This window comes from Pristiophorus japonicus, chromosome 12, assembly GCF_044704955.1.
Source record: "Pristiophorus japonicus isolate sPriJap1 chromosome 12, sPriJap1.hap1, whole genome shotgun sequence".
Lineage (NCBI taxonomy): Eukaryota > Metazoa > Chordata > Chondrichthyes > Pristiophoridae > Pristiophorus > Pristiophorus japonicus.
In genome coordinates this window covers 203226698-203249729 of record NC_091988.1, presented here as the reverse complement: position 1 = coordinate 203249729, position 23032 = coordinate 203226698, and the positions used below count along the sequence as shown (strand labels likewise).

Genomic DNA, 23032 nt, shown 5'->3' with positions numbered 1-23032 from the left:
CTTCCTCCTGTTCCTGTGCAGCAAGCTAGAGGGGCTGAATGGGCCTCCTCCTGTTCCTGTGTAACAGGCTCGAGGGGCTGAATGGGCCTCCTCCGGTTCCTGTGTAACAGGCTCAATCGACTAAATGAGCCTCCTCCTGTTCCTGTGTAACAGGCTCGAGAGGCTGAATGGGCCTCCTCCTGTTCCTGTGTAACAGGCTCGAGGGGCTGAATGGGCCTCCTCCTGTTCCTGTGTAACAGGATCGACGGACTGAATGAGCCTTCTCCTGTTCCTGTGTAACAGGCTCGAGGGGCTGAATGGGCCTCCTCCTGTTCCTGTGTAACAGGCTCGATGGACTGAATGGCCTCCTCCTGTTCCTGTGTAACAGGCTCGAGGGGCTGAATGGCCTTCTTTTGTTCCTGTATAACAGGTTCGAGGGGCTGAATGGGCCTCCTCCTGTTCCTGTGTAACAGGATTGAGGGACTGAATTGGCCTCCTCCTGTTCCTGTGTAACGGGCTCGAGGGGCTGAATGGGCCGCCTCCTGTTCCTGTGTAACAGGCTCGAGGGGCTGAATGGGCCTCCTCTAGTTCCTGTGTAACAGGCTCGAGGGACTGAATGGCATCCTCCTGTTCCTGTATAACAGGCTCGACGGACTGAATGAGCCTCCTCCTGTTCCTGTGTAACAGGTTCGAGGGGCTGAATGGGACTCCTCTTGTTCCTGTGCAGCAAGCTAGAGGGGCTGAATGGGCCTCCTCCGGTTCCTGTGTAACAGGCTCAATCGACTAAATGAGCCTCCTCCTGTTCCTGTGTAACAGGCTCGAGAGGCTGAATGGGCCTCCTCCTGTTCCTGTGTAACAGGTTCGAGGGGCTGAATGGGACTCCTCTTGTTCCTGTGTAACAGGCTCGAGGGACTGAATGGGCCTCCTCCTGTTCCTGTGTAACAGGCTCGAGGGGCTGAATGGGCCTCCTCCTGTTCCTGTGTAACAGGCTCGAGGGGCTGAATGGGCCTCCTCCTGTTCCTGTGTAACAGGCTCGAGGGGCTGAATGGTCTCCTCCTGTTCCTGTGTAACAGGTTCGAGGGGCTGAATGGCCCTCCTCCGGTTCCTGTGTAACAGGCTCGAGGGACTGAATGGCATCCTCCTGTTCCTGTGTAACAGGATCGACGGACTGAATGAGCCTCCTCCTGTTCCTGTGTAACAGGTTCGAGGGGCTGAATGGGACTCCTCTTGTTCCTGTGTAACAGGCTCGAGGGACTGAATGGGCCTCCTCCTGTTCCTGTGTAACAGGCTCGAGGGGCTGAATGGGCCTCCTCCTGTTCCTGTGTAACAGGCTCGAGGGGCTGAATGGCCTTCTCCTGTTCCTGTGTAAGAGGCATGAGGGGCTGAATGGGCCTCCTCCTGTTCCTGTGTAACAGGCTTGTGGGGCTGAATGATCATCTCCTGTTCCTGTGTAACAGGCTCGAGGGACTGAATAGGCCACCTCCTGTTCCTGTGTAACAGGCTCGATGGACTGAATGGCCTCCTCCTGTTCCTGTGTAACAGGCTCGAGGGGCTGAATGGGCTCCTCCTGTTCATTTGTAACAGGCTCAAGGGGCTGAATGGCCTCCTCCTGTTCCTGTGTAACAGGCTCAAAGGGCTGAATGGCCTCCTCCTGTTCCTGTGTAACAGGCTCGAGGGGCTGAATGGGCGTCCTCCTGTTCCTGTGTAACAGGCTCGAGGGGCTGAATGGCCTCCTCCTGTTCCTGTGTAACAGGCTCGAGGGGCTGAATGGTCCTCCTCCTGTATCTGTGTAACAGGCTCGAGAGGCTGAATGGCCTCCTTCTGTTACAGTGTAACAGGTTCGAGGGGCTGAATGGGCTCCTCCTGTTCCTTTATAACAGGCACGAGGGGTTGAATGGCCTCCTCCTGTTCTGTGTAACAGGCTCGAGGGGCTGAATGGGCCTCCTCCTGTTCCTGTGTAACAGGCACGATGGACTGAATGGCCTCCTCCTGTTCCTGTGTAACAGGATCGAGGGGCTGAATGGGCCTCCTCCTGTACCTGTGTAGCAAGCTAGAGGGGCTGAATGGGCCTCCTCCTGTTCCTGTGTAACAGGCTCGAGGGGCTGAATGGGCCTCCTCCGGTTCCTGTGTAACAGGCTCAATCGACTGAACGAGCCTCCTCCTGTTCCTGTGTAACAGGCTCGAGATGGTGAATGGGCCTCCTCCTGTTCCTGTGTAACAGGCTCGAGGGGCTGAATGACCTCCTCCTGTTCCTGTGTAACAGGCTCGAAGGACTGAATACGCCTCCTCCTGTTCCTGTGTAACAGGCTCGAGGGGCTGAATGGGCCTCCTCCTGTTCCTGTGTAACAGGATCGACGGACTGAATGAGCGTTCTCCTGTTCCTGTGTAACAGGCTCGAGGGGCTGAATGGGCCTCCTCCTGTTCCTGTGTAACAGGCTCGATGGACTGAATGGCCTCCTCCTCATCCTGTGTAACAGGCTCGAGGGACTGAATGGCCTCCTCCTGTTCCTGTGTAACAGGCTCGAGGGGCTGAATGGGCTCCTCCTGTTCCTGTGTAACAGGCTCGAGGGGCTGAATGGCCTTCTTTTGTTCCTGTATAACAGGTTCGAGGGGCTGAATGGGCCTCCTCCTGTTCCTGTGTAACAGGATTGAGGGGCTGAATGGGCCTCCTCCTGTTCCTGTGTAACAGGATCAGGGGGCTGAATGTGCCTCCTCCTGTTCCTGTGTAACGGGCTCGAGGGGCTGAATGGGCCTCCTCCTGTTCCTGTGTATCAAGCTCGAGGGGCTGAATGGGCCTCCTCTAGTTCCTGTGTAACAGGCTCGAGGGGCTGAATGGCCTCCTCCTGTTCCTGTGTAACAGGTTCGAGGGGCTGAATGGCCCTCCTCCGGTTCCTGTGTAACAGGCTCGAGGGACTGAATGGCATCCTCCTGTTCCTGTATAACAGGCTCGACGGACTGAATGAGCCTCCTCCTGTTCCTGTGTAACAGGTTCGAGGGGCTGAATGGGCCTCCTCCTGTTCCTGTGTAACAGGTTCGAGGGGCTGAATGGGACTCCTCCTGTTCCTGTGTAACAGGCTCGAGGGACTGAATGGGCCATCTCCTGTTCCTGTGTAACAGGCTCGAGGGGCTGAATGGGCCTCCTCCTGTTCCTGTGTAACAGGCTCGAGGGGCTGAATGGCCTTCTCCTGTTCCTGTGTAAGAGGCATGAGGGGCTGAATGGGCCTCCTCCTGTTCCTGTGTAACAGGCTTGTGGGGCTGAATGGCCTCCTCCTGTTCCCGCGTAACAGACTCGAGGGGCTGAATGACTTCCTCCTGTTCCTGTGTAACAGGCTCGAGGGACAGAATGGCATCCTCCTGTTCCTGTGTAAGAGGCATGAGGGGCTGAATGGGCCTCCTGTTCCTGTGTAACAGGCTCGAGGGGCTGAATGACCTCCATCTGTTCCTGTGTAACAGGCTCGAGGGACTGAATAGGCCTCCTCCTGTTCCTGTGTAACAGGCTCGATGGACTGAATGGCCTCCTCCTGTTCCTCTGTAACAGGCTCAAGGGGCTGAATGGCCTCCTCCTGTTCCTGTGTAACAGGCTCGAGAGGCTGAATGGGCCTCCTCCTGTTCCTGTGTAACAGGCTCGAGGGGCTGAACGGCCTCCTCCTGTTCCTGTGTAACAGGCTCGAGGGGCTGAATGGTCCTCCTCCTGTATCTGTGTAACAGGCTCGAGAGGCTGAATGGCCTCCTTCTGTTACAGTGTAACAGGTTCGAGGGGCTGAATGGGCTCCTCCTGTTCCTGTGTAACAGGCACGAGAGGTTGAATGGCCTCCTCCTGTTCCTGTGTAACAGGCTTGATGGACTGAATGGCCTCCTCCTGTTCCTGTGTAACAGGCTCGAGGGGCTGAATGGGCCTCCTCCTGTTCCTGTGCAGCAAGCTAGAGGGGCTGAATGGGCCTCCTCCTATTCCTGTGTAACAGGCTCGAGGGGCTGAATGGGCCTCCACCGGTTCCTGTGTAACAGGCTCAATCGACTAAATGAGCCTCCTCCTGTTCCTGTGTAACAGGCTCGAGAGGCTGAATGGGCCTCCTCCTGTTCCTGTGTAACAGGCTCGAGGGGCTGAATGGGCCTCCTCCTGTTCCTGTGTAACAGGATCGACGGACTGAATGAGCCTTCTCCTGTTCCTGTGTAACAGGCTCGAGGGGCTGAATGGGCCTCCTCCTGTTCCTGTGTAACAGGCTCGATGGACTGAATGGCCTCCTCCTGTTCCTGTGTAACAGGCTCGAGGGGCTGAATGGGCTCCTCCTGTTCCTGTGTAACAGGCTCGAGGGGCTGAATGGCCTTCTTTTGTTCCTGTATAACAGGTTCGAGGGGCTGAATGGGCCTCCTCCTGTTCCTGTGTAACAGGATTGAGGGACTGAATGGGCCTCCTCCTGTTCCTGTGTAACAGGATCAGGGGGCTGAATGTGCCTCCTCCTGTTCCTGTGTAACGGGCTCGAGGGGCTGAATGGGCCTCCTCCTGTTCCTGTGTATCAAGCTCGAGGGGCTGAATGGGCCTCCTCTAGTTCCTGTGTAACAGGCTCGAGGGGCTGAATGGTCTCCTCCTGTTCCTGTGTAACAGGTTCGAGGGGCTGAATGGCCCTCCTCCGGTTCCTGTGTAACAGGCTCGAGGGACTGAATGGCATCCTCCTGTTCCTGTATAACAGGCTCGACGGACTGAATGAGCCTCCTCCTGTTCCTGTGTAACAGGCTCGAGGGACTGAATGGCCTTCTCCTGTTCCTGTGTAAGAGGCATGAGGGGCTGAATGGGCCTCCTCCTGTTCCTGTGTAACAGGCTTGTGGGGCTGAATGGCCTCCTCCTGTTCCCGCGTAACAGGCTCGAGCGACTGAATAGGCCTCCTCCTGTTCCTGTGTAACAAGCTCGAGGGGCTGAATGGTCCTCCTCCTGTTCCTGTGTAACAGGCTCGAGGGGCTGAATGGCCTCCTACTGTTCCTGTGTAAGAGGCATGAGGGGCTGAATGGGCCTCCTGTTCCTGTGTAACAGGCTTGAGGGGCTGAATGATCATCTCCTGTTCCTGTGTAACAGGCTCGAGGGACTGAATAGGCCACCTCCTGTTCCTGTGTAACAGGCTCGATGGACTGAATGGCCTCCTCCTGTTCCTGTGTAACAGGCTCGAGGGGCTGAATGGGCTCCTCCTGTTCATTTGTAACAGGCTCAAGGGGCTGAATGGCCTCCTCCTGTTCCTGTGTAACAGGCTCAAAGGGCTGAATGGCCTCCTCCTGTTCCTGTGTAACAGGCTCGAGGGGCTGAATGGGCGTCCTCCTGTTCCTGTGTAACAGGCTCGAGGGGCTGAATGGCCTCCTCCTGTTCCTGTGTAACAGGCTCGAGGGGCTGAATGGTCCTCCTCCTGTATCTGTGTAACAGGCTCGAGAGGCTGAATGGCCTCCTTCTGTTACAGTGTAACAGGTTCGAGGGGCTGAATGGGCTCCTCCTGTTCCTTTGTAACAGGCACGAGGGGTTGAATGGCCTCCTCCTGTTCTGTGTAACAGGCTCGAGGGGCTGAATGGGCCTCCTCCTGTTCCTGTGTAACAGGCACGATGGACTGAATGGCCTCCTCCTGTTCCTGTGTAACAGGATCGAGGGGCTGAATGGGCCTCCTCCTGTACCTGTGTAGCAAGCTAGAGGGGCTGAATGGGCCTCCTCCTGTTCCTGTGTAACAGGCTCGAGGGGCTGAATGGGCCTCCTCCGGTTCCTGTGTAACAGGCTCAATCGACTGAACGAGCCTCCTCCTGTTCCTGTGTAACAGGCTCGAGATGGTGAATGGGCCTCCTCCTGTTCCTGTGTAACAGGCTCGAGGGGCTGAATGACCTCCTCCTGTTCCTGTGTAACAGGCTCGAAGGACTGAATACGCCTCCTCCTGTTCCTGTGTAACAGGCTCGAGGGGCTGAATGGGTCTCCTCCTGTTCCTGTGTAACAGGATCGACGGACTGAATGAGCCTTCTCCTGTTCCTGTGTAACAGGCTCGAGGGGCTGAATGGGCCTCCTCCTGTTCCTGTGTAACAGGCTCGATGGACTGAATGGCCTCCTCCTCATCCTGTGTAACAGGCTCGAGGGACTGAATGGCCTCCTCCTGTTCCTGTGTAACAGGCTCGAGGGGCTGAATGGGCTCCTCCTGTTCCTGTGTAACAGGCTCGAGGGGCTGAATGGCCTTCTTTTGTTCCTGTATAACAGGTTCGAGGGGCTGAATGGGCCTCCTCCTGTTCCTGTGTAACAGGATTGAGGGGCTGAATGGGCCTCCTCCTGTTCCTGTGTAACAGGATCAGGGGGCTGAATGTGCCTCCTCCTGTTCCTGTGTAACGGGCTCGAGGGGCTGAATGGGCCTCCTCCTGTTCCTGTGTATCAAGCTCGAGGGGCTGAATGGGCCTCCTCTAGTTCCTGTGTAACAGGCTCGAGGGGCTGAATGGCCTCCTCCTGTTCCTGTGTAACAGGTTCGAGGGGCTGAATGGCCCTCCTCCGGTTCCTGTGTAACAGGCTCGAGGGACTGAATGGCATCCTCCTGTTCCTGTATAACAGGCTCGACGGACTGAATGAGCCTCCTCCTGTTCCTGTGTAACAGGTTCGAGGGGCTGAATGGGACTCCTCCTGTTCCTGTGTAACAGGCTCGAGGGACTGAATGGGCCTCCTCCTGTTCCTGTGTAACAGGCTCGAGGGGCTGAATGGGCCTCCTCCTGTTCCTGTGTAACAGGCTCGAGGGGCTGAATGGCCTTCTCCTGTTCCTGTGTAAGAGGCATGAGGGGCTGAATGGGCCTCCTCCTGTTCCTGTGTAACAGGCTTGTGGGGCTGAATGGCCTCCTCCTGTTCCCGCGTAACAGGCTCGAGGGGCTGAATGACTTCCTCCTGTTCCTGTGTAACAGGCTCGAGCGACTGAATAGGCCTCCTCCTGTTCCTGTGTAACAAGCTCGAGGGGCTGAATGGTCCTCCTCCTGTTCCTGTGTAACAGGCTCGAGGGGCTGAATGGCCTCCTACTGTTCCTGTGTAAGAGGCATGAGGGGCTGAATGGGCCTCCTGTTCCTGTGTAACAGGCTTGAGGGGCTGAATGATCATCTCCTGTTCCTGTGTAACAGGCTCGAGGGACTGAATAGGCCACCTCCTGTTCCTGTGTAACAGGCTCGATGGACTGAATGGCCTCCTCCTGTTCCTGTGTAACAGGCTTGAGGGGCTGAATGGGCCTCCTCCTGTTCCTGTGTAACAGGCTCGAGGGGCTGAATGACCTCGTCCTGTTCCTGTGTAACAGGCTCGAGGGACTGATTACGCCTCCTCCTGTTCCTGTGTAACAGGCTCGAGGGGCTGAATGGGCCTCCTCCTGTTCCTGTGTAACAGGATCGATGGACTGAATGAGCCTTCTCCTGTTCCTGTGTAACAGGTTCGAGGGGCTCAATGGGCCTCCTCCTGTTCCTGTGTAACAGGCTCGATGGACTGAATGGCCTCCTCCTGATCCTGTGTAACAGGCTCGAGGGACTGAATGGCCTCCTCCTGTTCCTTTGTAACAGGCTCGAGGGACTGAATGGGCCTCCTCCTGTTCCTGTGTAACAGGCTCGATGGACTCAATGGCCTCCTCCTGTTCCTGTGTAACAGGCTCGAGGGACTGAATGGGCCTCCTCCTGTTCCTGTGTAACAGGCTGGAGGGACTCAATGGCATCCTCCTGTTCCTGTACAACAGGCTCGATGGACTGAATGGCCTCCTCCTGATCCTGTGTAACAGGCTCGAGGGGCTGAATGAGCCTCCTCCTGTTCCTGTGTAACAGGTTCGAGTGGCTAAATGGGACTCCTCCTGTTCCTGTGTAACAGGCTCGAGGGGCTGAATGGCCTCCTCCTGTTCCCGCGTAACAGGCTCAAGGGGCTGAATGGCCTCCTCCTGTTCCTGTGCAAAAGGCTCAAGGGGATGAATGGCCTCCTCCTGTTCCTGTGTAACAGGCTCGACGGGGTGAGTGGGCCTCCTCTTATTCCTGTGTAACAGGCTCGAGCGGCTGAATGGGCTCCTCCTGTTCCTGTGTAACAGACTCGAGGGACTGAATGGTCCTCCTCCTGTTCCTGTGTAACAGGCTCGAGGGGCGAAATGGGCCTCCTCCTGTTCCTGTGTAACATGCTCGAGGGGCTGAATGGGCTCCTCCTGTTCCTGTGCAACATGCTCGAGGGGCTGAATGAGCATCCTCCTGTTCCTGTGTAACATGCTCGAAGAGCTGAATGGGCCTCCTCCTGTTCCTGTGTAACAGGCTCAAGGGGCTGAATAGGCCTCCTCCTGTTCCTGTCTAACAGGCTCGAGGGGCTGAATGGGTCTCCTCTCAATCCTGTGTAACAGGCTCGATGGGCTGAATGGCCTCCCCCTGTTCCTGTGTAACAGGCTCGAGGGGCTGAATGGGCCTCCTCCTGTTCCTGTGTAACAGGCTCGAGAGGCTGAATGGCCCTCCTCCTGTTCCTGTGTAATAGGCTCGAGAGACTGAATGAGCCTCCTCCTGTTCCTGTGCAACAGGCTCGAGGGGCTGAATGGGCCTCCTCCTGTTCCTGTGTGACAAGCTTGAAGGGCTGAATGGGCCTCCTCCTGTTCCTGTATAACAGGCTCGAGGGGCTGAATGGGCTTCCTCCTGTTCCTGTGTAACAGGCTTGAGGGGGTGAATGGGCCTACTCTTATTCCTGTGTAACAGGCTCGATGGGCTGAATGGCCTCCCCCTGTTCCTGTGTAAAGGCTCGAGGGGCTGAATGGGCCTCCTCCTGTTCCTGTGTAACAGGCTCGAGGGACTGAATGGGCCTCCTCCTGTTCCTGTGTGACAGGCTCGATGGACTGAATGGCCTCCTCCTGTTCCTTTGTAACAGGCTCGATGGACTGAATGGCCTCCTCCTATTCCTGTGTAACAGGCTCGAGGTGCTGAATGGGCTCCTCCTGTTCCTGTGTAACTGGCTCGAGGGGCTGAATGGCCTCCTCCTGTTCCTGTGTAACAGGCTCGAGCGGCTGAATGGGCCTCCTCCTGTTCCTGTCTAACAGGCTCGAGGGGCTGAATGGGCCTCCTCCTGTTCCTGTGTAACAGGCTCGAGAGGCTGAATGGCCTCCTTCTGTTCCTGTGTAACAGGTTCGAGGGGCTGAATGGGCCTCCTCCTGTTCCTGTGTAACAGGCTCGAGGGGCTGATTGGGCCTCCTCCTGTTCCTGTGTAACAGGCTCGGGGAGGCTGAATGGGCCTCCTTCTGTTCCTGTGTAACAGGCTCGAGGGGCTGAATGGGCCTCCTCCTGTTCCTGTGTTACAGGCTCGAGGGGCTGAATGGGCTTCCTCCTGTTCCTGTGAAACAGGCTCGATGGGCTGAATGGCCTCCTCCTGTTTCTGTGCAACAGGCTCGAGGGGCTGAATGGGCCTCCTGCCGTTCCTGTTTCACAAGCTCGAGGGGCTGAATGGGCCTCCTCCTGTTCCTGTGTAACAGGCTCGAGGGGCTGAATGGGCCTCCTCCTGTTCCTGTTTCACAAGCTCGAGGGGCTGAATGGGCCTCCTCCTGTTCCTGTGTAACAGGCTCGAGGGACTAAATGAGCCTCCTCCTGTTCCTGTGTAACAGGCTCGAGGGGCTGAATGAGCCTCGTCTTGTTCCTGTGTAACAGGCTCGAGGGGCTGAATGGCCTCCTCCTGTTCGTGTGTAACAGGCTCGAGGGGCTGAATGAGCCTCCTCCTGTTCCTGTGTCACAGGCTCGAGGGGCTGAATGGCCTCCTCCTGTTCCTGTGTAACAGGCTCGAGAGGCTGAATGGGCATTGGAACAGGTTCTGGGGGAGGTGGTCTGCACTTGGGCAGGAACGGAACCAATGTCCTAGGGAGAGTGTTTGCTCGTGCTGTTGGTGAGGAGTTAAACTAATATGGCAGGGGGATGGGAACCAATACAGGGAGACAGAGGGAAACAAAAAGGAGACAAAAACAAAAGACAGAAAAGAGATGAGTAAAAGTGGAGGGCAGAGAAACCAAAGGCAAGAAACAAAAAGGACCACTGAATATAAAAGGGCTGCAGGAGGGGTAAAAACTAAAAATCATGGTTTAAAAACTCGGATGAAAACACTCTACCTAAATGCACGCAGCATTAGAAATAAAGTAAATAAGTTGACGGCACATATCATTACAAATGGGTATGATTTGGTTGCCATTCCAGAGACATGGTTGCAAGGTGGCCAGGACTGGGAATTAAACGTACAGGGGTATCTGACGATTTGGAAAGATAGTCAGGAAGGGAAGGGAGGTGGGGTAGCTCTGTTAATAAGGGATGATATCAGGGCAGTTGTGAGGGATGAAATTGGCTCCAATGAACAAAATGTTGAATCATTGTGGGTGGAGATTAGAGATAGTAAGGGGAAAAAGTCACTGGTCGGCGTAGTTTATAGGCCCCCAAATAATAACTTCACGGTGGGGCGGGCAATAATCAAGGGAATAATGGAGGCATGTGAAAAAGGAACGGCAGTAGTTATGGGGGATTTTAACCTACATATCGATTGGTCAAATCAAATCGCAGGGGGTAGCCTGGAGGAGGAATTCATAGAATGCATACGGGATTGTTTCTTAGAACAGTATGTAACAGAGCCTACAAAGGAGCAAGCCATTTTGGATCTGGTCCTGTGTAACGAGACAGGAAAAATAAACGACCTCCTCGTAAAAGATCCTCTCGGAATAAGTGATCACAATATGGTTGAATTTGTAATACAGATTGAGGATGAGGAAGTTGTGTCAGAAACGAGCGTACTATGCTTAAACAAAGGGGACTACAGTGGGATGAGGGTAGAGTTGGCTAAAGTAGACTGGAAACAAGGACTAAACGGTGGCACAATTGAGGAACAGTGGAGGACTTTTAAGGAGCTCTTTCATAGTACTCAACAAAAATATATTCCAGTGAAAAAGAAGGGCGGCAAGAGAAGGGATAACCAGCCGTGGATAACCAAGGAAATAAAGGAAAGTATCAAATCAAAGACCAATGCATATAAGGTGGCCAAGGTTAATGGGAAACTAGAGGATTGGGAAGATTTTAAGCAACAGCAAAGAATGACTAAAAAAGCAATAAAGAAAGGGAAGATAGATTACGAAGGTAAACTTGCGCAAAACATAAAAACAGATAGTAAAAGCTTTTACAGATATATAAAACGGAAAAGAGTGACTAAAGTAAATGTTGGTCCCTTAGAAGATGAGAAGGGGGATTTAATAATGGGAAATGTGGAAATGGCTGAGACCTTAAACAATTATTTTGCTTCCGTCTTCACAGTGGAAGACACAAAAACCATGCCAAAAATTGCTGGTCATAGGAATGTGGGAAGGGAGGACCTTGAGATGATCACTATCACTAGGGAGGTAGTGCTGGACAGACTAATGGGACTGAAGGTAGACAAGTCCCCTGGTCCTGATGAAATGCATCCCAGGGTATTAAAAGAGATGGCGGAAGTTATAGCAGATGCATTTGTTATAACCTAGCAAAATTCTCTGGACTCTGGGGAGGTACCAGCGGATTGGAGAGCAGCTAATGTAACGCCTCTGTTTAAAAAAGGGGGCAGGCAAAAGGCAGGTAACTATAGGCCGGTTAGTTTAACATCTGTAGTGGGGAAAATGCTTGAAACTATCATTAAGGAAGAAATAGCGGGACATCTGGATAGGAATAGTGCAATCAAGCAGGCGCAGCATGGATTCATGAAAGGGAAATCATGTTTAACTAACTTACTGGAATTTTTTGAGGATATAACGAGCATGGTGGATAGAGGTGTACCGATGGATGTGGTGTATTTAGATTTCCAAAAGGCATTCGATAAGGTGCCACACAAAAGGTTACTGCAGAAGATAAAGGTACGCGGAGTCAGAGGAAATGTATTAGCATGGATAGAGAATTGGCTGGCGAACAGAAAGCAGAGAGTCGGGATAAATGGGTCCTTTTCCGGTTGGAAATCAGTGGTTAGTGGTGTGCCCCAGGGATCAGTGCTGGGACCACAACTGTTTACAATATACATAGATGACCTAGAGGAGGGGACAGAGTGTAGTGCAACAAAATTTGCAGATGACACTAAGATTAGTGGGAAAGCGGGTTGTGTAGAGGACTCAGAGAGGCTGCAAGGAGATTTGGATAGGTTAAGCGAATGGGCTAAGGTTTGGCAGATGGAATACAATGTCGGAAAGTGTGAGGTCATCCACCTTGGGGAAAAAAAAACAGTAAAAGGGAATATTATTTGAATGGGGAGAAATTACAACATGCTGAGGTGCAGAGGGACCTGGGGGTCCTTGTGCATGAATCCCAAAAGGTTAGTTTGCAGGTGCAGCAGGTAATCAGGAAGGTGAATGGAATGTTGGGCCTTCATTGCGAAAGGGATGGAGTACAAAAGCAAGGAGGTCCTGCTGCAACTGTATAGGGTATTGGTGAGGCTGCACCTGGAGTACTGCGTGCAGTTTTGGTCACCTTACTTAAGGAAGGATATACTGGCTTTGGAGGGGGTACAGAGACGATTCACTGGGCTGATTCGAGAAATGAGGGGGTTACCTTATGATGATAGATTGAGTAGACTGGGTCTTTACTCGTTGGAGTTCAGAAGGATGAGGGGTGATCTTATAGAAACATTTAAAATCATGAAAGGGATAGACAAGATAGAGGCAGAGAGGTTGTTTCCACTGGTAGGGGAGACTAGAACTAGGGGGCACAGCCTCAAAATACGGGGGAGCCAATTTAAAACCGAGTTGAGAAGGAATTTCTTCTCCCAGAGGGTTGTGAATCTGTGGAATTCTCTGCCCAAGGAAGCAGTTGAGGCTAGCTCATTGAATGTATTCAAATCACAGATAGAGAGATTTTTAAGCAATAAGGGAATTAAGGGTTACGGGGAGCGGGCGGGTAAGTGGAGCTGAGTCCACGGCCAGATCAGCCATGATCTTGTTGAATGGCGGAGCAGGCTCGAGGGGCTAGATGGCCTACTCCTGTTCCTAATTCTTATGTTCTTATGTTCTTACGTTCTGTGTAACAAGCTCGAGGGACTGAATGAGCCTCCTCCTGTTCCTGTGTAACAGGCTCGAGGGGCTGAATGGGCCTCCTCCTGTTCCTGTGTAACAAGCTCGAGGGGCTGAATGGGCCTCCTCCTGTTCCTGTGTAACAGGCTCGAGGGGCTGAATGGGCCTCCTCCTGTTCATGTTCTTAAAAAGGGGAAGGCGGGCACAGGGGATTGGGGTACCGCTGGTGTGGAGGATAAACAGCAACACGGGCTGGTTGGGCCGAATGGCCAAAGTTTTCTGTAATGTGCAGCTGTGTGCCTGGTCTTTTGTCCACCTGCCCACAATTTCCGCTTGCTTCTCGCAGCTCCCTTTGTGAAGCACCTCGGGATGGTTTGTTACAGGAATGGTGCTGGATAAATATAAGATGCTAGAACTCTCCGAGATCTTTGCGCTCCTCAAATTCTGGCCTCTTGCGCACCCCCAATTGTAATCACCCCATTATTGGGGGCTGTGAATCCAGCTGCCTGGGCCCCAAGCTCTGGAATTCCCTCCCTAAACCTCTCCGCCTCTCTGACTCTCTCTCCCTTCAAGCCTCTCCTTAAAACCTATCTCTTTGACCAACCTGCCCTCCGATCTCCCCATGTGGCTCGGTGTCCAATTGAGTTTGGTAATTGCTCCTATGGAGCGCCTTGGGTTGTTCTACCACGTACAAGGTTCTGTATCAATGCATGTTGTTCTCGGTGCTGTTGTTGGCGGGCTCCCGCTTCTGATGACAATGCTGGGTTTTCTCTCTCCCCCTGCAGTGCGGATGGAGACTTTGCCGTCACTCACCTGACCAAGGCCCACCTGTTCTCCAGCGGCAGGATCAGATGGGTGCCTCCGGCCATCTACAAGAGCTCCTGCAGCATTGATGTGACCTTCTTTCCTTTTGACCAGCAGAACTGCACCATGAAGTTTGGATCGTGGACCTTTGACAAAGCCAAGATAGACCTGGTGAGCATGGACAGACAAGTGGACCAGCGGGATTACTGGGAAAGTGGAGAATGGGCCATTATCAGCGCAGTTGGGAACTACAACATCAAAAAGTATGAGTGTTGTACAGAGGTCTACTCGGATATTACCTATTCCTTCCTGATCAGGCGACTCCCGCTGTTCTACACCATTAACCTCATCATTCCCTGCCTGCTGATATCATGTTTGACTGTGCTGGTGTTCTACCTGCCCTCGGATTGTGGGGAGAAGATCACCCTCTGTATCTCCGTCCTGCTCTCTCTCACTGTCTTCCTCCTGCTCATAACCGAGATCATTCCCTCCACGTCCCTCGTCATCCCCCTGATCGGGGAGTACCTGCTCTTCACCATGATATTCGTCACTCTGTCCATAGTGATCACAGTCTTTGTACTAAATGTGCATCACCGCTCCCCGCACACCCACACCATGCCTGCCTGGGTACGGAGCTCCTTCCTGGATTTCATCCCTCGGGTTCTCTTCATGCGACGCCCCACGGCTGTGGACACAAACTGTACGAAGCTAGCCGGCTCCCCGCACCGACCATCAAACTCTTCACATTACTCGGCTGAAGCTGAGCATCAATCCAACCGCGTGGCCTGGTGGCCCGACACACCACAAAGTACCAACACCTCGCCCACTGCCCAATATTGTCTTCAGGAAGACCAAGGGGACGCTGAAGCACTTTGCGGGTCACAATCCACCCAATGCAGCGTTTTACACAAGGACCTGTGCCCTGCGCCCAGCCAGCTTCCTTACCACCTGGCTAACGCCCAGCCCAGCGCCCGCCCCGAGGGAAGGTGGCAGAGTCCTCACTACCCCCGCGGGCCGGAGGGTCTGACCGCGCCCAGTGCCTGCTCCAGTGTCCGCACCATCCAGTGCTGTGACCTGCCCCACGCCGATGGGCATTGCACATGCCCATCCACCCAACGCCGCCAGGAGAAACGTGGTCCCACCCAGCCCAGCTCCTCTCGGCCCAAAGGCAAGCGTGCGGACAAAGTGACCAGAACAGCCGGTGGGACAAAGCGGGATTCCAAGGTCACGGGTCGGAGGCAGCGACAGGCCGCCCCGCTCACCCCAGCCATGGAGCAGGCGCTGGGAGGTGTCCAGTACATAGCCGACCACCTGCGGGCAGAGAATGCGGATTTCTCGGTAAGTGGTCACCTTACTGAGTTGGAATTTTGACATGAAATCAAACACGTTTTTGCTCATCGAGTTTGCAATCTAACTTTACAATGAACAGAGTCCCAGAGTGAGGCAGGAATATTTCAGATGCAGAACCGGCAACCAAAAAATGCAATATAGGTAAGTGTGCCTTTTGGTAGGAGGGTCAGGAGATCACATACCCCTTGGCAAATAAGCGGCTAAATGGGATAGAAGAGGAAAGAGATCCAGGGTTGAACATTCTCAAATTATTAGAAGTGGCGACGCAGGTTAACAAGGCCATAAAAAGGCAAACAGCACTGGGGGTCATCCCTGGAGGGATGGAATTGAAAAGTCGGGAAGTTATGTTAAACTTGAATCGATCCTGGGTTAGACCACACTTGGAGCACTGTGCACAGTTCCAGTCTCCATATTACCGAAAGGTTACAGGGAGCAGTGGAGACAGTGCAAGAAATATTTACAGGGATGATCCCAGAACGGAGAGGTTATAACTTTCAGGAAAGACTGAGCAGGCCGGGGCTCTTTTCCCTCAAAAAGAAGGCCGAGGGGTGACCTGATAAAGGTCTTTAACATTCTGAAGGAGTTTGACAGGGTCGATGTAGAGAGGATGTTTCCACTTGTGGGGGAGACCAGAACTGGGGGCCATCAATATAAGACAGTCACTAATAAATCCAATGGGGAATTCAGGAGAAACTTCTTTACCCAGAGAGGGGTGAGAATGTGGAGCTCACTGCCACAGGGAGGGGTTGAGGTGAATAGTATCGATGCATTTAAGGGGAAGCTGGATAAACACATGAGAGAGAAAGGAATAGAAGGATAAGGTGATGGGGTGAGATGGAGAGGGGTGGGAGGGGGCTGGTGTGGAGAATGAAATCACCTTTTCACCACTCCAGGGACTTGAGTACAGAATTTAGGCCGACGCTCCCAGTGCAGTGCTGAGGGAGTGCTGCAGTGTCGGAGGTGCCGTCTTATGGATGAGACGTTAAACTGAGACCCTGTCTGCCCTCTTGGGTGGACGTAAGCGATCCTATTGCACTGTTTCGAAGAAGAGCAGGGGAGTTCTCCCTGGTGTCCTAGGAAATATTTATCCCTCAACCAACATCACTAAAAGTAATTATCCGGTTATTATCACATTGCTGTTTGTGGGAGCTTGCTGTGCACGTATTGGCTACCACATTTCCTACATTACAACTGTGATTACTTCATTGGCTGTAAATATAGAAACATAGAAAATAGGTGCAGGAGTAGGCCATTCAGCCCTTCGAGTCTGCACCACCATTCAATAAGATCATGGCTGATCATTCCCTTAGTACCCCATTGGGATGTCCTGATGTTGTGAAAGGCGCTATATAAATGCAGATCTTTCTTTATCAGTTAGATGGCTGTGATGGGAGAGGGTTCCATTCCGACCTGACCTGCCCTGTTTTGTCCCTGTAATTTCGGGGAGAGCTTGTTTACATGTGTAAATGGAGCTTCCGTTCCCCTCCCAGTCACACACCATCCTGACTGGGAAATATATCGGCCGTTCCTTCATCGTCGCTGGGTCACAATCCTGGAACTCCCTCCCTAACAGCACTGTGGGAGCACCTTCACCACACGGACTGCAGCGGTTCAAGAAGGCGGCTCACCACCACCTTCTCAAGGGGCAATTTGGAATGGGCAATAAATGCCGGCCTTGCCAGCGATGCCCACATTGCAGGAGTGAATAAATAAAAACTGGCAGCGGATCGGGAGAAGGTCCACGGGAAATCTCTCGTGTTTTATTCCAATACATTGCTCGAATGAGTAAAAGGACACAGTAATGTATTTGCTTCATGGGTTCTTAGCTTAAGAATTCATAGCAACACATTGCTATTAAGAACTAGTTGGTTTATTAGCAAAAGTTTAACAATCACACTACACATTACCAGTTCATCCACCAGGCTCACAACCACCTGCCCCATCGTGGATCCCCCGAACCCAACTGGCTGGGGTTTTATTGAGTCTTGTGACCATCATGTGACTGGCTAAGCCACTCACAATGCAACAGCTACACCAACCTGTGAGCATACCCACAGGTGCAAACATTACAGACATTGTTGCTTTGATTTAACTCAGCTGAGGTGATTTCCTCTTCTATAAATTAAAATGCCCTTAAAACATTTCTGCTCCCAACCTGTCATCTCTCCTTTGTCAGTATGAGGGTGTCAGAAGAATGAAAGAATGAAAGAATGAAGTATGTCACTGAGTGCTGCATCACACACGTCCTCATGAAGGTTGACATCTTGGTTCTGAAGGACATTTACGCTGAGCCTGTTGGACTGGAACTGGAGCATGCATGATGGCTGCAAAACCGACATTTTAATCTGTTCCTCAGGGATCTGCAAAGCAATTATGTAAAATGTCATTTTAAAAGGGACCGTTTTTAAGCCAGTTCCTCAAATCTTAATCCTTTGAGGAATTTTTATATCTCCTGTTTCGTTCCCCTTGTCAGTGTTCAACACACACGCTGAGGGTGTACACCAAGGGGTTATGTCAGTATGTAAAATGAGAGGACGGTTGGATTGAAGAAACTCTGTCATATTCAGGCTTTAATGGCTTACCTTGGGGCTGGGGGTACTTTGTGCAATCAAAGGTTACCTTGTGCTTTGATAAACATGAATCTGAACCGATAAAGTTGGAGCTGGACCAACTTTCAGACCTGCAGACCTGCCGTTCTCCACTTGTGCAGTTAGATCCCAGCAGGGTCTGCGAGTGATCTTGGGGTCCCAGATTGACCATTTGAGGTCACCATTTGACCCGAGGTTGCTTTCCCCACCGTTGATTCATACCCCACCTCTTCCAATAGTAAATGACCGAAAAGAAAGGCTTGTATTTCTATAGTGCCTTTCACAACCTCAGGATGTCCCAAAGTGCTTTACAGCCAGAAGTACTTTCTTTGAAGACCTGATAATTTAGTGATGTTTGTTGAGGGATAAATATTGGCCAGGACATTGGGGAATAGTGACATGGGATCTTTTACATCCACCTGAGAGAGCAGACGGGGCTTCAGTTTAACGTCTCATCCGAAAGACGGAACCTCCGATAGTGCAGCTCTCCCTCAGCACTGCTCCTCCAACAGTGCTGCACTCCCTCAGCACTCCCTCAGTGCCAACCACTGCCCACGTACATCCATATGTCGCCATCTTTGGGGTTTGGAAGCCTGTCAATTGAAGTTGGAAGGGAAACTTGACGGAGATGTGGAGTTCCACAGTTTTAAAGTCCTGGGGAAAGAATAGGTTTGAGTAGGAAGCAATGTAATGAGAACTGTGCCTAGAAATTGGCCTCCTTTGCATCTTCTGTTATCGCCTGGGCGGGGGCAGGGGCGGTAACGGAAGGCTAACCACTTACCGTCCAGGCGTGACCAAAGGCCCGACTCCCGCTAACTTGGGCGAGAGGTTTGCGGCGCCTGCTGATCGTGATGTCATCGCCATGCCCATTGCCCGGACCCGAACTTGGGTTCCGCCCCCTGCAGCATCGCCGGGCGACAACACCGACAGCTGCCGGAGGCGTTCACCGGGAGGCCGTGAGCGTCGGGGGCGGAGCTTAAAGGCGAGGTAGGTGAAAAGATAAATGCTCTTACTCTTTTTTTCCCTTTTTCTTCGCTCCAGATCGATCAGCCTGGCTCTGTGCCACAGTGCATCGGGCTGATCGGGGGCAAGGTATGTCTTTTGCCGAGCCGGCAGCAATAGGAGGGCAGGAGCCCAGGATCGCGGCAACGCTGCACTGTACCACCTGCTGTCTGTTGCGCCCCAGGAGGGTGTGGAGAACTTGATTTAGTGCTTGAATTAGTGCTGCACTTCCTTCCTCCAGCGCAAACACCACATTTTTTTTGTTAAAAATCGTTAGTGCCTGGAACTTTTCAACTTTTAAAAGTTAGCGAATGTCTCGCCTCCTGATGTTAACACTCCTGGGGAACACTCGTTTCCCAGGCTGATTCTGTTCCCTCTTTGTGGGACAAATGAAGTCAACTGGTTGGTTGAGACTGGGAGGAGGAAGGAAAGGGTGTGGGGCAGGTGGGAATGGTTGAGGGACATGGTGTGCTAAACAGGATGCAAGATATATTGGATTTCCTTCAGCCCCCAGGGAAAGTAATAGTGTGTCAGAGCAAGACAGTCCTCAATACCAGGCAAAATCCACTGATCTCACTGCGCCCTCCAATGGGGACTGAACCACTTCCAAATGTAACTGAGACATCATCAATCCTGGTGCTTATAGGGACCACATGCATTATCCTGTGCCCAGAAATAGTCCTCCCTCGAGAAGCTGACCCACCTTTGCACAGGTAATGTTTTACATCAGATCATATTTGCCGTATAACCGCCACTTGAACACAACCTTGCACGGATGACCTTTGATGTTTGTTCGAGTGTTGATGGTGGGATGGGTCAGTACTGGCCGGTTTTATCAATGAAGTTCAGATTGTGTGCAGTTCTGTTCATAACAGTGATACAAACAGGCTGTGATGTAATAGCCAGAATGCCCCACCACCAGTCATCCCCTTGTTCCTGCCCCAACAGTTCGACAACACTCAGACACTTGCTCCCGTCTGCAGTTCTCAAAGAGTTCAAAGCAGACATCTAAGTTTGTGAATCACATCGCAAAGTATTTACAACACAGAAACAGGCCATTTGGCCCAACTGCTCCGTGCCGGGGTTTATGCTCCACACCAGCCCCCTCCCACCCCTCTCCATCTCACCCCATCACCATATCCTTCTATTCCCTTCTCCCTCATGTGTTTATCCAGCCTTCCCTTAAATGCATCGATACTATTCACCTCAACCACTCCCTGTGGCAGCAAGTTCCACATTCTCACCCCTCTCTGGTTAAAGAAGTTTCTCCTGAATTCTTGATTAGATTTATCAGTGGACAATCTATTCAACTTAATATCAAGCATATTTTGGGGAAAGCAGAATTAAAAGAGCTAAAACTATGTTTTAATAACTGGAATTTAGTATTTGCTGTGCAGTTATATACTCTGGTGCTAAAAACAAAATGTATGATTACAAGATGAAGGATGCATCATTGAGTAAGGGCAGTGACCCCACAGACTGCACCAACCCAGCCTGGGTCTCACCATAGTTGTTCTATTTTCACACTCTTTGGAGTGGTTGGTGAATTAGTTGAATAGATTATCCCCTAGTACAGCGGCTGGTGAATTAGTTGAATAGATTATCCCCTAGTACAGCGGCTGGTGAATTAGTTGAATAGATTATCCCCTAGTACAGCGGCTGGTGAATTAGTTGAATAGATTATCCCCTAGTACAGCGGCTGGTGAATTAGTTGAATAGATTATCCCCTAGTACAGCGGCTGGTGAATTCGTTGAATAGATTATCCCCTAGTACAGCGGCTGGTGAATTAGTTGAATAGATTATCCCCTAGTACAGCGGCTGGTGAATTCGTTGAATAGATTATCCCCTAGTACAGCGGCTGGTGAATTCGTTGAATAGATTATCCCCTAGTACAGCGGCTGGTGAATTCGTTGAATAGATTATCCCCTAGTACAGCGGCTGGTGAATTAGTTGAAACTTATCCTCCTATTCCCCTTGTCCCTGATCCAATTGACTCCGTGTTCCCGAGCCCAATGGTGCCCAGACCCGCTCACTGTTGGCACTGCCACAGCTCAGATTAGACAGTACACGGTTGAGGAGGACAGGACCTGGGGATATTCCTGGTTTTGTCTGTCTCCATAGGAGGAGGTTCTTGTGTTAAGCATTGCTTGCTCCTGTAATCTGGACTGATGCCGTTCTCTGATTTGCAGGTGAAGGAAGACTGGAAGTACGTCGCCATGGTGATTGACCGGATCTTCCTGTGGATTTTTATTATCATTTGCCTGCTGGGAACGCTGGGACTCTTCTTGCCCCCCTGGATGGCGGGAATGCTGTGAGCTAGGATGGACCTCGACAGACCCAACAGAAGAAAGACCAGCTCTGTTCTACATCTTCACCACTAGGTCACCTCCCAGTACTCTGAGACCATCGTCACCAGGTCAAGGCAAGAATTGTGAGGGCAAGGGAGATATCAGTTTACTCTTTAAAAAGGTGGGCTACATACTTGTGGTATTAAGTTTATAATGCAGCACTTAAAACATTTACAAGGATGATAGTAGGACTGCGAGGTTATAACGATCAAGACTGAACAGGCTGGGGCTCGTTTCTCTAGAAAAGACATGGCTGAGGGGTGACCTTTAAAATTAGGAAGGGGTTCGATAGGGTCGATGTAGAGAAGATGTTTCCATTTGTGGGGGAGACCAGAACTAGGAGCCAATAATATCAGACAGTCACTAATAAATCCAATGGGGAATTCAGGAGAAACTTCTTTACCCAGAGAGCGGTGAGAATGTGGAACTCGCTGCCACAGGGAGGGGTTGAGGCGAATAGTATCGATGCAATGAAGGGGAAGCTGGATAAACACATGAGGGAGAAAGGAATAGAGGGATATGGTGATGGGGTGAGATGGAGAGGGGTGGGAGGGGGCTGGTGTGGAGCATAAACCCCGGCACGGAGTGTGGGGCCCAATGGCCTGTTTCTGGGCTGTTACATTCAATGTAATTCTCTGTAAAACACTTTCAACAAATGGCAAATTGCCCATTTTAAAACCAAATGATATAAATAATGTTCCATGTGTAAGATCATCTCCAAAAACACAGCTCGCCTCTGAAACCCGTGACCTCTACCAGCGAGAAGGACAAGGGCAGCAGGCGCATGGGAACACCATCACCTCCACGTTCCCCTCCCAGTCACACACCGTCCCGACTGGGAAATATATCGGCCGTTCCTTCATCGCCGCTGGGTCACAATCCTGGAACTCTCTCCCTAACAGCACTGTGGGAGCACCTTCACCACACGGACTGCAGCGGTTCAAGAAGGCAGCTCACCACCACCTTCTCAAGGGGCAATTAGGGATGGGCAATAAATGCCGGTCTTGCCATCTCGAGAATATATAGAATTAAAAAAAATTCTGTCAATATATTTGTGGGGTTATCTTCGTCAAAGGATGAAAACAGGCGCTAAATGGGGGCTGTGCTAATAAGATACGTCAGTTTGAAAATCTGGATTTAGCGCATGATTGGTGATTACCATAGTTTGAACTTGCCGGGAGGCGCTAAACCAGAAACCTGAAGATTTAGCACTCAAGTGCTGATTAGCCACAATTTTGGTGGAACAATATATGTGGACTCCTCGCACCCACTTCCACTGGTTGGCTCAGGGATCGAGTGAGAGGGCGCACAGATTCTCGAATGCGGGACTGGAGGTCCCGGTGGAGGAGATCCAGAAGAGAAGGGATGTCCTGTACTCACAGGGAAGGGGAGGTGGGGCCCTCCTGTTCCTCTTGGCTACAGCAGTTGATGCTGCTCTGCCTGGCCTCATCTCCTCCTCTCATTCCTTGTGTAGACCCCTAGCAAGATGGCCATGACCAAGCACGTCCTTGCTCCTGGTGTCCAATAAGGTGGAGCAGCACAGTACCAATGGGGCAAAATTGCCCTTTTTTATAGTCCCATTAGTGCCTCCGGGAGGTATCCCATTAAGTAGCGCTTGAAATCGGCAATAAAGCTGCGTTTACACCCAAACAGCCAGTCGCTGTTAGGAGATGGTGTCAGGACAAGTGCTTGCCACCAAAATGCCTCCTTCATGAAAAGTCGCAGGCAATTTACGAGCGGCTGTTCCGAGCGCAGGCTTCAACACCTTTACCAAGATGGCAGCCTGCATTAAATGCTGGCTGAACCATTTCAGCTCATGACCCCCATCTTGGCCACTTCGGAGGCTCTTTAGTGCCTGAACACGTTGCTGAAAATCACCCCCTTGATGCTTGGCACAAGCCATGTGCAGCCAGCCGTCTTTCTCTCAATGTATTCCGCTCGGTTTTGCCTTTATGTTTCACTGTTCAAATCATTAAATATATAATT

General features: G+C 51.8%; 1 protein-coding gene across 2 annotated transcripts in view; it reads left to right on the top strand.

The window, feature by feature from the left end:
* Positions 1–21013, top strand: part of LOC139277121 (neuronal acetylcholine receptor subunit alpha-4) — a 50575-nt gene extending 29562 nt beyond the window's left edge. For both annotated transcript variants that reach the window (XM_070895138.1, XM_070895139.1), the window contains 3 exons: positions 13739–14595; positions 14944–15095; positions 20888–21013. In XM_070895138.1, the coding sequence (XP_070751239.1) occupies positions 13739–14595; positions 14944–15095; positions 20888–21013 (1135 nt within the window). The remainder of the gene's footprint in view (positions 1–13738; positions 14596–14943; positions 15096–20887) is intronic.
* Positions 21014–23032: the final 2019 nt, after the last annotated feature.